This window comes from Oncorhynchus keta, chromosome 8 (genome assembly GCF_023373465.1).
Source record: "Oncorhynchus keta strain PuntledgeMale-10-30-2019 chromosome 8, Oket_V2, whole genome shotgun sequence".
Classification (NCBI taxonomy): domain Eukaryota; kingdom Metazoa; phylum Chordata; class Actinopteri; order Salmoniformes; family Salmonidae; genus Oncorhynchus; species Oncorhynchus keta.
Window position 1 is genome coordinate 20,490,236 of NC_068428.1, and position 14,115 is coordinate 20,504,350.

At 45.3% G+C, this 14,115-nt stretch overlaps 1 protein-coding gene across 2 annotated transcripts; it reads left to right on the top strand.

Annotated features, from left to right (window-relative positions):
- Positions 1-1,019: 1,019 nt before the first annotated feature.
- On the top strand, positions 1,020-13,899 carry LOC118386975 (DNA repair protein RAD51 homolog 1). Of its 2 annotated transcripts, none has more exons than XM_052523771.1 (10): positions 1,020-1,221; positions 8,592-8,702; positions 8,876-9,013; positions 9,140-9,257; positions 9,367-9,458; positions 9,602-9,696; positions 9,900-10,013; positions 12,548-12,677; positions 12,870-12,991; positions 13,171-13,899. In XM_052523771.1, exons 2-10 carry the CDS (start codon positions 8,622-8,624, stop codon positions 13,292-13,294), a joined length of 1,014 nt encoding a protein of 337 aa, XP_052379731.1. In that variant the 5' UTR covers positions 1,020-1,221; positions 8,592-8,621; the 3' UTR covers positions 13,295-13,899. The 2 variants fall into 2 exon arrangements, with proteins under 2 accessions (XP_052379731.1, XP_052379730.1); XM_052523770.1 differs by lacking the exon at positions 1,020-1,221 and adding an exon at positions 7,752-8,063.
- Positions 13,900-14,115: the final 216 nt, after the last annotated feature.

The following is a 14,115-nucleotide window of genomic DNA, read 5'->3' on the forward strand; positions in this document are numbered from 1 at the left end:
GTTCTTTAAATTGGACATTCAGATGGCACAGCTACATTTATCCAATGTTTATATACAGTACCAGTCAAAAGTTTGTATACACCTACTCATTCAAGGGGTTTTCTTTATTTTTATTATTTTCTACATTGTAGAATAATAGTGAATACATAAAGTATGAAGCATCATATGGAATCATGTAGTAACTAAAAAAGTGTTAAACAAATCCAAATACATTTTATATGAGGTTCTTCAAAGTAGCCACCCTTTGCCTTGATGACAACTTTGCACACTCTTGGCATTCTCTCAACTAGCTTCATGAGGAATGCTTTTCCAACAGTCTTGAAGGAGTTCCCACATGCTGAGCACTTGTTGGCTGTAGCCACCCCACTCTGACCATTGTACTCGCCCCAGCAGAGCTGGTTAGGTTGTTTTCATGTTATCCTGAGTGTTAGCGACTGTGCTGCTGGCACAATTGTATTATCTTTTCTGCCGACGTTTACTGACACCGTCCATATTCAACGGGTGTTGAGTGTTTGTAAATTCATCAGTTATTCTGCGCTCTGGCACACTCAGACGAGAGTGCTCTGAAATCGGAGTAGATGGCCCGAATGAATTTACGAACGCACCCGAAATGTTTACTTGCATAGTGGATGGAGTCTTTTGTTAAGACATGTAGCAAACTAGCTAAACAATGAACATCATAACTCATGACGTTACTACCGTGCATGAATCTGCAGGTAGCTAACAAATGTCTATCAACAATTGTTAAATTCCACTTAACTTGGTCCTCCAAAAAGTGGAGAGTAAAATGTATGCATTTTTACTACGCGATACATAAAAATAAAATAAAAAACCTGCGTTAGATACGATTACCAAAACATACTGACCAAATAGTTCAAATAGTTATATGTTATATGGCAAACCAATCCAAACTCATCTCTCGGCATGTCCAGCCCACTCATTATCTCAGCCAATCATTCCTAGTGGGAATGTTGCTGTTTTTTTCTGTGGCTTAACCAACTAGGCTTGTAATTTTGCAATTGTATTCGTTCACATGTTTGAGAAGGCCTTTCTGCCAAAAAACGATTTGCGTTCAAACGGCACTCCTGTGAAATAGTGAATCGTGACAAACGCGTAGTTTCCTGAAACGGGTCACATAGTCTTTTACCAAATAGGGCTGTCTTCTTTATACCACCCCTACCTTGTCACTACACAACTGATTGGCTCCAATGCATTAAGAAGGTAAGAAATCCACAAATGAACTTTTAACAAGGCACACGTGTTAAATGAAATGCATTCCAGCTGATTACCTCAAAACTGGTTGAAATAATGCCAAGCGTGTGCAAAGCTTTCATCAAGGCAATGGATTAAAGAATATAAAATATATTTGGATTTGTTTAACACTTTTTTTTGGTTACTACATGATTCCATGTGTTATTTCATAGTTTTGATGTCTTCACTATTATTCTACAATGTAGAAAATAGTAAAAAATAAGAGAAACCCTTGAATGAGTAGCTGTGTCCAAACATTTGACTGGTACTGTAGGTACTTACAAATTCATGAATCATATGAATAGTATTAACTATTGCCCCCCAAAAAATGTACCATGCAAGTGCGCTACGTACTGTGTTAATCTTTGTAGTAGTGGATTTAGCTATTAATGAGACACTAAAGTAATTTATGCTTCCCCTAATAGGAAAATGTAATGTTCAACCAGGATGATGATGGGGAGAAAATGATTATGTTCACAGGAGAGGAGACAGCATTTATGGATATGACTCACAGTCACACAATACTCATCGCCAATGATTCAGAATCATCTATTGTTCTGCCACATGAAAGCAATGTAAATATATCTAACTATGGCAACGTGGATTTTACTTTTTCAATTAAGAAAAGTGAGACTGTGTTCCCAGGACTCAATAGAGAATTGTGCCCTCTTTGAAAACACTTCCACCTCAGTCAGAGATATAGATCCAGAACAAAATCATGTGGCCCCAGGGGCAATCCAACTCCCAAATCCTCAACTACAATGGCATTCCACAGAGCTGTATCCCCTCCAGAAAAAACGGACAACAAATGTTTCCATGCTGCGCTCAATGCGCACGTCTAGAGTTGATAAAGAGAATCAGGTTCCAGCTTTGTCGACAACGTGGAGAGACCGTACAGTGGCCTCAGTTAGCCCTAAAAGGCAAGGTCCACAGTTCATGAATACATCTACGATGCAAACTGAACAGGATCAGTTGGATCTGACAAAAAGCCATACAACTTTGATAGATGGCAAAGGAGTATTTCAGTGTCTACAAACTGTAAGGTCTGAAGAACACTGGCTTAGGGGAAGCACTTTCAGCCAGGTATCTGGCTCTACTGAATGGAGTTGACCTGGTGCCAAACTTTTGCCATTGACTTCAAAGCCATTGGGATGATAGGCCCAAATCCCCTTCAGAACATTGAAAGCATTAGTGTGGTCTTCACATCAGATCCCAATTCAACCCAGATCTTCTCAGATGATGACCATGGTATGGAGATGACTGCAGCTCTCAATGTACCTCTCCAGGAGAATGTGTGTGCTCTGACCAAGAAAGGTGAATCATTACCCTGGATGTTTCCCAAGAAAAACAGAATCTCCTTTGAGCCAAATCAACAGACATTTCATATCACCTCATGCCCAAACTGGAATGACATAGAGATGACAAGATGTCAAACAGTTGCCTTTGATTACAAAAGTGTAGGCCTAATCGAAATCCCCTTACTGGGGAATACAAACCACAGTTTATCCTGCATGAAATTCTCTCAGAGAGGTTTTTGTTACAGAAGACTGTAATGGTATGGATATGACCGAGGCCCTCACTAGAAATATTGTGGCCAACAGCCATACAGTGACCAATGAGCCACTCCAGTTGCTTGTTCCCCACAACAGAGATGTGTCACGAACCGGCTCAAAGCCCGTAACAAAGGGAGACAACAACGTGGAGACAAGGAGTAGCAAAATATATATTTATTAACTAAAGCAACTAAGTATAATATACAATGGTGTGTGTAATCAGTAGTGTAAGTGAGTGTTTTGCATGCATGAATGTGATAATGCAGGGTGATGAAAGGTGCCAAAGCAAGCAAACAAACAAAAGGCCACCAAGAACCACAACACAATCTACAAAAGGTGTCTGCATGGAGAGAGTCTCCTCCATGAATGTGGAAGAGGTCTATTTATCCTGGGAGACACCTGGCCCAGGTGTTTCCCATGTAGCTGACGACCCTCCCAACTCCGCCCACCGGCATCCTAATAAGGAAACAAGAACAAAGAGAGAATACGGCAGACAGAGTGGGAGGGTCGTCACAGAGATGTCCCTTCATTCTGATCGAACTACCAACATGGAGATGACTTTAGGACAGAGAAGTTGTAATGTATGGGAACCTGCATCCTCTGATCCAGATGACATGGAAATCACAAAAAGCCTAACTGTTGTTATTGATTCCAATTCTTGTGTGATGGAGAGGCCTTCTCTTAGCAAACCCAATACCGAGTTTGACCTGGGTCTATCCTTAGTGCCATCCTCTATGGAAACTGCCATGTTCTCAGACGATGCTCACAGTGTGGAGAGGGCTCTGCATCAGGGAAAAGTCAGAGGGTTCAGTGTTTCTGTAGCCATATTGGATCCTGATGACATGGAAATAACTAGAAGTCAAACTGTTGCCATCAACACCAAAAGCCTCAATGTGGTCAATATCATGCAAAACCCTACATGGAAAAGTATTTCCTTCATGTCAGCATCCAACAGAGCCAGTCATCTATCAGAGGATGACTGGTATCGACATGACCAAATCTCTCACTGTGTCTATAGATCATAGAAATTGTCTGAACATGACAGATGAGACCACTGGCAGATTGTTCCCCATAACAAAACACCAAACGGAGAGGTTTGAGGAGAGCCAGGATAGAGCAGAACTTAGTACCGATGACATGGAAATCACAAGGAGCCAAACTGGGGTCATTGACGCCAGATGTTTTGGTGTCGCAACGCCTTCACTCCGAGGTGGTAAAGGAAGATCTGTCAGCACGTTGGATTCAACTAAAACACTTCTCGGGGAAGATGGCAATGGTATGGAAATGACTCAAGCTCTCACTGCACAGATATGGGAAAATGTTTGTCATTCTGCCAATGGGAATGAGACTTTGGCTAGGATTTCAAAATTTCAATAGAGAAAAGGGCAATTATTTTGTTGGAGTGGGTCACAAAACCGATCAACATCAGTCTTTTGGATTCAGATTATATGGATATGACAAGAAATCAGACCGGTGTTATTGAGTCTGACAATATCAAGATGGGGCTTCATGACCCTTTCAGTGCGAGGAAACATTTTATCCAGTGTGAGTGGGACCCTGCAGATGGTTCCTCCCTCAGAGCAGAGTGCACGTGGTGGGATTACATTTCAGTTAGGTGTTGAAAGCGTCTGCATTAGTAAGGCACCAACAGTGGGGAGAACAAGTATTTGATACACTGCCGATTTTGCAAGTTTCCCTACTTACAAAGCATGTAGAGGTCTGTAATTTTTAGCATAGGTACACTTCAACTGTGAGACACAGAATCTAAAACAAAAATCCAGAAAATCAGATTGTATGATTTTTAAGTAATTAATTTGCATTTTATTGCATGACATAAGGGGGCAGTGAAGCAAATTGGAGGCGAGCTCTCCCATCCACATTGATGGGGCTGCAGTGGAGCAGGTTGAGAGCTTCAAGGTCCTCTGTGTCAAAATCACTCTAGACTTAAAATAGTCCAAACACACGCAGTCTTGAAGAAGGCGTGATAGCGCCTCTTCCTCATGAGGAGTTTGGCATGGGCCTTCAAATCCTCAAAAAGGTTCTACAGCTCTACAATTGACTGGCTACATCACTGCCTGGTATGGTAATAGCAGCTTCCTCGATCGCATGGCTCTACAGATGGTGGTGCGGACAGCCCAGTACATCACTGGGGCCAAGCTCCCTGCCATCCAGGACATCTACACTACATGACCAGAAGTATGTGGACACCTGCTCATCAAACATCTCATTCCAAAATCATGAGCATTAATATGGAGTTGGTCCCCCCTTTGCTGCTATAACAGCCTCCACTCTTCTGGAAAGGGTTTCCACTAGATGTTGGAACATTTCTGCAGGGACTTGCTTCCATTCAGCCACAAGACCATTAGTAGGTCGGGCACTGATGTTAGGTGATTAGGCCTGGCTCGCAGTCGGCGTTCTCAACCCCGTTGGAGTTGAGGTCAGGACTCTGCAAGCCAGTCAAGTTCTTCCACACCAATCTCGACAAACCATTTCTGTATGGATCTCGCTATGTGCACGGGGGCATTGTCATGCTGAAACAGGAAAGGGCCTTCCCCAAACTGTTGCCACAAAGTTGGAAGCACAGAATAGTCTAGAATGTTTTGGGCCAGCAGGGTAGCCTAGTGGTTAGAGTGTTGGACTAGTAACCGAAAGGTTTCATGTTCAAATACCTGAGCTGACAAGGTACAGAATCTGTCCTTCAGCTCCTGAACAGGCAGTTAACCCACTGTTCCTAGGCCGTCATTGAAAATAAGAATTTGTTCTTAACTGACTTGCCTAGTTAAATAAAGGTAAAATAATTATAATTTAAAAAAGTAATTGTATGCTGTAGCATTAAGATTTCCCTTCACTGGAACTAAGGGGCCTAGAATTATTCCTCCTCCACCAAACTTTACAGTTGGCACTATGCATTGGGGCAGGTAGCGTTCTCCTGGCATCCGCCAAACCCAGATTTGTCCGTCAGACTGCCAGATGGTGGAGCTTGATTCATCACTCCAATGGCAGCAAGTTTTACACCACTCTAGCCGACGCTTGGCATTGCGCATGGTGCTCTTATGCTTCTGTGCAGCTGCTTGGTCATGGAAACCCATTTCATGAAACTCGCAACAAACAGTTATTTTGCTTACATTGCTTCCAGAGGCAGTTTGGAACTCGGTATGAGTGTTGCAACAACGGACAGATGTTTTTTACACGCTTCAGCACTCGGTGGTCCCATTCCGTGAGCTTGTGTGGCCTACCACTTCGTGGCTGAGCCGTTGTTGCTTCTACTAGATGTCTCCACTTCACACTAACAGCACTTACAGTTGACTGGGGCAGCTCTAGCAGGGCAGAAATGTGACATACTGACTTGTTGGAAAGGTGACATCCTATGACGGTGCCAAGTTGAAAGTCACTGAGCTCTTCAGTAAGGCAATTCTGCCAATGTTTGTCTATGGAGATTGTATGGCTGTGTGCTCAATTTTATATACCTGTCAGCAACGGGTGTGGCTGAAATAGCAGAATCCACTCATTTGAAGGGGTGTCCACATACCTTTGTGTATAGTGTATATCAGGCAGGGTGGAAGGAAGGCCCGGAAAATCGTTAAAGCCATAGACTATTCTCTCTGCTTCCGCACGGCAAGCGGTACCGCTGCATCAAGTCTGACACTAACATGCTTTTGAATAGCTTCTAACCCCAAACTATACCACTGCTTAATAGCTAACAAAATAGCTACACAGACTATTTGAGTTAACCTTGTATCTTTATTTTTGCACTGTCTCTATGCACAATCACAGGGTCCTACACACTCACACACACACTCCATCTTCTCATTCACACATAATATGCACATACATTTATACTGACTCTACATACACACACACTCACTCACATACAAGTTGCTGCTACTCTGTTTATCTTATATCTTGTTGCTAAAATATATAGCCAATGGCCTTTAACACAAATTAAAATTGATATCCGTGCTCCATTGGGTAGAGGTGAGGCCAAATGTAAGATCAGAGCCATTTTGTGTGGCAGAAGAGTTGGGACTCCGAGCCAAAGGCCGGCATTTATATGCCCTCCAAAGAAAGGTTGGTGGACCAAGATTCAAAGGTCAGTTTAGGAAGGAAGAGGTGGTGTTTGCTCGGTTGCACCTAGGACATTGTACATTTAAAGTGTCATTACATTTGGTTGGCAAGCATGTGAATGGTTTCTGTACGGCCGGCGTATATGGTTGATGAAACTATGGAGCATGTGCTATTGTATTGTTGTATGTGGAAGAGAGGGAAAGATTCATGTGTAGGGTTATTGAGGTTGGATGGGGTTGGAAGGGTTTGTTAGAAGTTCGTAGGGCTCTTTTTTATTTTCTTAGTAGTGCAGGATCGGGTAGGAGTAGGAGGGTTAAGTTTTCTTAAAGGCCCAGTGCAGTCAACAATGCAATTTTCCTGTGTTTTATATATATTTCTACAGAATGAGGTTGGAATAATACTGAGAAAGCGTGAAAATGATGATAATGCCCCTTTAGTGTAAGAGCTGTTTGAAAGGACCACCTGAAATTTCAGCCTGTTTTGGTGGGGTTTTGGTCTGCCTGGTGACATTACCAGGCAGTAAATTAGTTAATAGGTCTATAAGAAAGAGAGTTCCAAACCTCACTGTCAATAACAGCTAGTTTTCAGTTTCCCCCTCCCCACTCAGACCACTCCTAGACAGTCCTAGCAAAATTCTTTGTTGAGAAATATGTCTTTGTGCAGAAGCTATTTTTGTTTCTATTTGACTATTTTAATTGAAAAACAATCACACTTAATTGTTACCCAGAAATTATTTGATTTTGTCATAAAAAGGCTGCATTGGACATTTCATGTTTCGTTCAATTCTTATATCTGTGATCTGTGATTGACTTTACACCCGGGTACAGTAGGTGGCGGCATGCACCTCTTAACGTTTGTTTGCGGCCCACTATTATATTAGAGATGAAGAAGAATCCCAGCGCTATGGACGTCACTAGTTACCACATACACAAAGTCATAAACCCCGCATATTTCTAGTTTCTCTTCTCAAGATGTGATTTTGACCCTAACCATAATCACATATTTCTAGCCTTACGCGTAAACCTGGAATTAAGACCAAAGAGCGAATGTTGTTTTGACCAACTTTGTGGCTGTGGTTACTAGTGAAACCCCAACCCTCGAGTTAAAGGACAGCGTATTTACGTGGCACGTTCAATAGCTAAATTGAGTTACGAGCGGGAGATTTTTGTTCAAGGAAATCAGGAGAAACTGGTGGTAAGTGGACGCTGTTATTGTAACATTGGACATCCTATTCATCACTTTAAATTAACATAAGCTAGCGACTATTTTGAGTGAAATGTGGATACCTCAGCCTTAGTGAAGTACACGAAAGCAATGTCACAGACCATTTCATTGTTGGCTCAGCTGAACAAATAGCGTAAGATAGCTACGTTTCATAACACAATATCGGTCATATTCAAAGACTGTTCAGTATTTAACGTTAGGTGTTTTTACTATCTAGGTAAGTCTTATATGTTCAAGTAAATTATTTTATGTGATAACAAGATGCGAAAGTCATCAACAACTTGACGATGTTAGCAAGTCAGTTGCAATTTCCAGTTGTGTAAACTAGCTAACTAGAATAATTTTGGATTCCATTCCAACAAGAAAACAACCCTATCTTGATCAAGTTTAATAGCATTTGAGTGTGTCTCAGTAACTAACACAGAAGGAAACGACTAACGTTATATACCTTTCAGTTTCACCCTCTGTGAAAACAACTTTATTTTATGACCTTAACAGACATACCTCGCCTGTCCATAAAAAAAAAAGATGGCTATGAGAAGCGAGGCCAGGGTAGAGGCAGAGGTAGAGGAGGAGAGCTTTGGACCACAGCCACTGAGCAGACTTGAGGTAGGTTTTGGAGCATTTATGCCCATACTCATTTATCTGGGTACAGTATTAGATGTGTGTTTGGCTGATATTGACTGAGGATATTCTCTGTACTAGGCAGAACTGACAATCAATATTAAAATGTCTACACGTCAAATGCATGATTGTAGTGTAATTTGCAATGTCCCACTCAGCAATGTGGCATCAGTGCCAGTGACCTAAAGAAACTGGAGGATGCAGGGTTCCACACCATTGAGGCAGTGGCCTATGCCCCCAAGAAGGAGCTGCTCAACATCAAGGGGATCAGTGAGGCCAAAGCAGACAAAGTCCTGGTTAGGTCACCTTAATTTACCAATCTCTTGAGTTATTTTCTGCTCATTTTGGGTTGCCCACAGCTGATATTAGGCCTGCTATTATGACTGAATGATGTTCCTATACCTCTATGGTAACTCCTTCAGGCTGAAGCTGCCAAACTAGTGCCCATGGGCTTCACCACAGCAACAGAGTTCCACCAACGCAGAGCTGAAATCATCCAGATCTCAACTGGGTCCAAAGAGCTGGACAAGCTGTTACAGGGTGAGGATGGAGTCTCTTTACTTAGAACCTTAGTCATGAATCTGTTTTTCCACTTGCCCATTTTTATTTGTCACTATCATGGGTATGAAAGGCTTTATCACTCTCTCAGGTGGGATAGAGACGGGCTCCATCACAGAGATGTTTGGAGAGTTCCGAACAGGAAAGACGCAACTGTGCCACACCCTTGCAGTCACCTGTCAGGTACTTGCCACGATGACATTATTTAGCACTAACAAAGGTAGACTTGGCTGTATACTCCTATCACATCTGCTGACATCTTATGACAATAGCACTCTCAGAACATTGTTTGTGTTCTTGTTCTGTAATGTTTTCCCCCAACTCAGTTGCCCATTGACCAGGGTGGTGGAGAGGGCAAAGCCATGTACATTGACACTGAGGGGACCTTCAGACCAGAGAGGTTACTGGCTGTAGCAGAGAGGTGAGTTCTCTCATGGACCAACACAATAACAATGAAGTAACTACTGGGTTATATGACACTGACACTGAGTGAAATTTGGAGCAACACTATTCCACTACAGGAATAACGCACATCAATTTCTGTCTGTTCAGAGTTACCATAGTACATGCAGTACTTCCTTCAAAAAACTGTACCACACTAGAATGTACTGTTTTTTTTATTAGGTATGGACTTGTTGGGAGTGATGTTCTGGACAACGTAGCCTACGCTAGGGCCTTTAACACAGACCACCAGACCCAGCTGCTTTACCAGGCCTCAGCCATGATGGCAGAGTCTAGGTCAGACCCCATCCACCCCCTCCTCTCCTATTCCCCCCTCTCCTATCCACCCCCTCTCCTATCCACCCCCTCTCCTATCCACCCCCTCTCCTATCCACCCCCTCTCCTATCCACCCCCCTCTCCTATCCACCCCCTCTCTATCCACCCCCTCTCCTATCCACCCCCTCTCCTATCCACCCCCCTCTCCTATTTATCCATCCATCTCCTATCCATCCATCCATCCCCTCTCCTATCCATCCATCCCCCTGTCCTATCCATCCATCCCCCCCTGTCCTATCCATCCATCCCCCCCTCTCTTATCCATCCACCCCCCTCTCTTATCCATCCATCCATCCACCCCCCTCTCCTATCCATCCACCCCCTCTCCTATCCATCCACCCCCTCTCCTATCCATACACCCCCCTCTCCTATCCATCCACCCCCCTCTCCTATCCATCCACCCCCTCTCCTATCCATCCACCCCCTCTCCTATCCATCCACCCCCCTCTCCTATCCATCCACCCCTCTCCTATCCATCCACCCCCCTCTCCTATCCATCCACCCCCTCCTATCCATCCACCCCCTCCTATCCATCCACCCCCTCTCCTATCCATCCACCCCCTCTCCTATCCATCCACCCCCCTCTCCTATCCATCCACCCCCTCTCCTATCCATCCACCTCTCTATCCATCCACCCCCCTCTCCTATTCATCCACCCCCCTCTCCTATTCATCCACCCCCCTCTCCTATCCATCCACCCCCCTCTCCATTCACCCCCTCTCTCCTTTCCATTCACCCCCTCTCCTTTCCATCCATCCACCCTCCTATCCATCCACCCCCTCCTATCCATCCACCCCCTCTCCATTCACCCTCTCCTTTCCATTCACCCCCCTCTCCTTTCCATCCATCCCCCCTCTCCTTTCCATCCACCCCCCTCTCCTTTCCATCCACCCCCTCTCCTTTCCATCCACCCCCTCTCCTTTCCATCCACCCCCTCTCCTTTCCATCCACCCCCCTCCTTTCCTTCCACCCCTCCTATCCATCCACCCCCCTCCTTTCCATCCACCCCCTCCCCTCCTTTCCATCCACCTCTCCTTTCCATCCACCTCTCCTTTCCATCCACCCCCTTCTCCTTTCCATCCACCCCCTCTCCTTTCCATCCACCCCCCTCCTTTCCATCCACCCCTCCTTTCCATCCACCCCTCTCCTTTCCATCCACCCCCTCTCCTTTCCATCCACCCCTCCTCCTTTCCATCCACCCCCTCCCCTCCTTTCCATCCACCTCTCCTTTCCATCCACCCCCTCTCCTTTCCATCCACCCTCCTTTCCATCCACCCCCTCTCCTTTCCATCCACCCCCTCCCCTCCTTCCATCCACCCCCTCTCCTTTCCATCCACCCTCCCCTCCTTTCCATCCACCCCCCCCTCCTTTCCATCCACCCCCCTCTCCTTTCCATCCACCCCCTCTCCTATCCATCCCCCTCTCCTTTCCATCCACCCCCTCCTTTCCATCCACCCCTCTCCTTTCCATCCACCCCTCTCCTTTCCATCCATCCCCTCCTTTCCATCCACCCTCCTTTCCATCCACCCCTCTCCTTTCCATCCACCCCTCCTATCCATCCTCCACCCCCCTCCTATCCATCCATCCACCCCCTCTCCTATCCATCCATCCACCCCCCCTCTCCTATCCATCCACCCACCCCTCTCCTATCCATCCACCCCCTCTCCTATCCATCCACCCCCTCCTATCCATCCACCCCCTCTCCTATCCATCCACCCCCCTCTCCTATCCATCCACCCCCTCCTCTCCTATCCATCCACCCCCTCTCCTATTCATCCACCCCTCTCCTATTCATCCACCCCCTCTCCTATTCATCCACCCCCCTCTCCTATCCATCCACCCCCCTCTCCTATCCATCCACCCCTCTCCTATCCATCCACCCCCTCTCCTATTCATCCACCCCCTCTCCTATCCACCCCCTCTCCTATCCACCCCCCCCTCTCCTATCCATCCACCCCCTCTCCTATCCATCCACCCCCTCTCCTATCCATCCACCCCCTCTCCTTTCCATCCACCCCCCTCCTATCCACCCCCTCTCCTTTCCATCCACCCCCCCTCTCCTTTCCATCCACCCCCCTCTCCTTTCCATCCACCCCCCTCTCCTTTCCATCCACCCCCCCCTCTCCTTTCCATCCACCCCCCTCCTTTCCATCCACCCCCCTCTCCATCCACCCCCTCTCCTTTCCATCCACCCCCTCTCCTTTCCATCTACCCCCTCTCCTTTCCATCCACCCCTCCTATCCATCCACCCCCTCTCCTATCCATCCACCTCCCCTCTATCCATCCCTTGATCTATCTATCCCTCCCTTAACCCTGTTCCTGAGGGTTCTGATCCTGCAAATGTTTTTCTATTTCTCACATTCCTTGTTTTCCTTCCATGTTGATAGTATTGTTTATGACATGAATTGAAGTGATCTGGAATAAGGCCACTACCCTCTGGTCACACAGTCTGCAACACTATACATCTCTAACCATATGGCCCCTTCTCTCTCAGGTATGCCATGCTGATAGTGGACAGTGCCATGGCCCTCTACAGGACAGACTACTCAGGGAGGGGGGAGCTCGCTGCACGGCAAGGCCACCTGGGACGCTTCCTGAGAATGCTGCTGAGACTAGCAGATGAAGTAAGGCCAGGGTTAGAATTACAGGGGCTTTGTCTGTTTGCTGAATTAATTATCCATGACTCTGGTGTCGATCTAATACAATACATTTGTCAGTAATGTTCTGAACACTACCTTATCGGCCCATTATGTGTGTGCACAACTCTCTTCACAGTATAGTCATAATGCTAAACTTAGTCTCTCTCGCCTTGTCAGTTTGGCGTTGCCGTTGTGATAACCAATCAGGTGGTGGCCCAGGTCGACGGTGCTGCTATGTTCTCTGCAGACCCTAAAAAACCCATCGGGGGCAACATCATGGCACATGCGTCCACTACACGGTGAGTAGCTCCATTGACCACATTGGGCGTTGCAGAATAAAGACTGGGTTTTTTTATTTTTATTTTTTTAAACATTCTGCTCCCTATCTGTTACGTTCTAATGGTTTCTAACATAGCATCCCACTTGTTAAGCCCCTGGTGTTCTAGAGCAATTTAGCTAAACCTCTCCTTGTTTTTAGACTGTACTTGAGGAAAGGCCGTGGGGAGACGAGGATCTGCAAAATCTATGACTCACCCTGCCTCCCTGAGTCTGAAGCCATGTTTGCCATCAACGCAGACGGGGTGGGTGATGCCAAGGACTGAGCTCAGTTGGAACCATGCCAGGAGGTGAGAGCATGGTTGCATTTCATGAGGCCATGCCCCTCACCTGCCACTGTAGACTTGCACAATGGCAGCTCTCTTGGGCTGTGTACACTTCCCTGAGGTAAGGGCTAATATGGGAGATGCTGGCCATAATGGCTACTTTGCATGGAGTGTTGCCCATTGCCCCGAAGAACTCAGTGATGCACATGCTTAGGCCAACACTGTATACAGATCTGTATGGCCCTATGAAGCTGAGAACCAGAGGGAGCTCAGCTTCACATAAATGTGGAATTTTTTTCACCAAACCAATAGACTTAAGATAATTCTTGTATTAACTCCACTGGAGGATATAGACTTATTATTTAAGAAATGTGTTTTGTGACTTCGGTTTTTCAAGGATGTCTGGTTTTCTACAAGTGTTCTTCTTTACAACCATTGTTTGGATTTGACATTCCCACTGTATATTAGATCTATTCTATTATTAAGAGTAGATGTTTGAGTAAACATACAAGTACAGACCCCTTGAAACGACATTTTCCCTATCGTTACAGAACTATACTTTCTGTATAAGATGCATTGTATTAAAACCATTAGGATACCCTGTCTCTGGTCTACATCCTAAGTTATTTGAATTCTGACAGTTGACAAATGACCAGTAAAAAATACCATAGAATTGATCAATTTTGGCAACAGATTACCATACGACAGTGAATAAACAAAGATGCATTTAGCTGAAGTCCTCATGAATATACTGCAAGTAAATCCTTCCTATAGTATCAGCATCAGTACAATAAAAAGCTTTTCAAAACCAGGCCAGTTTC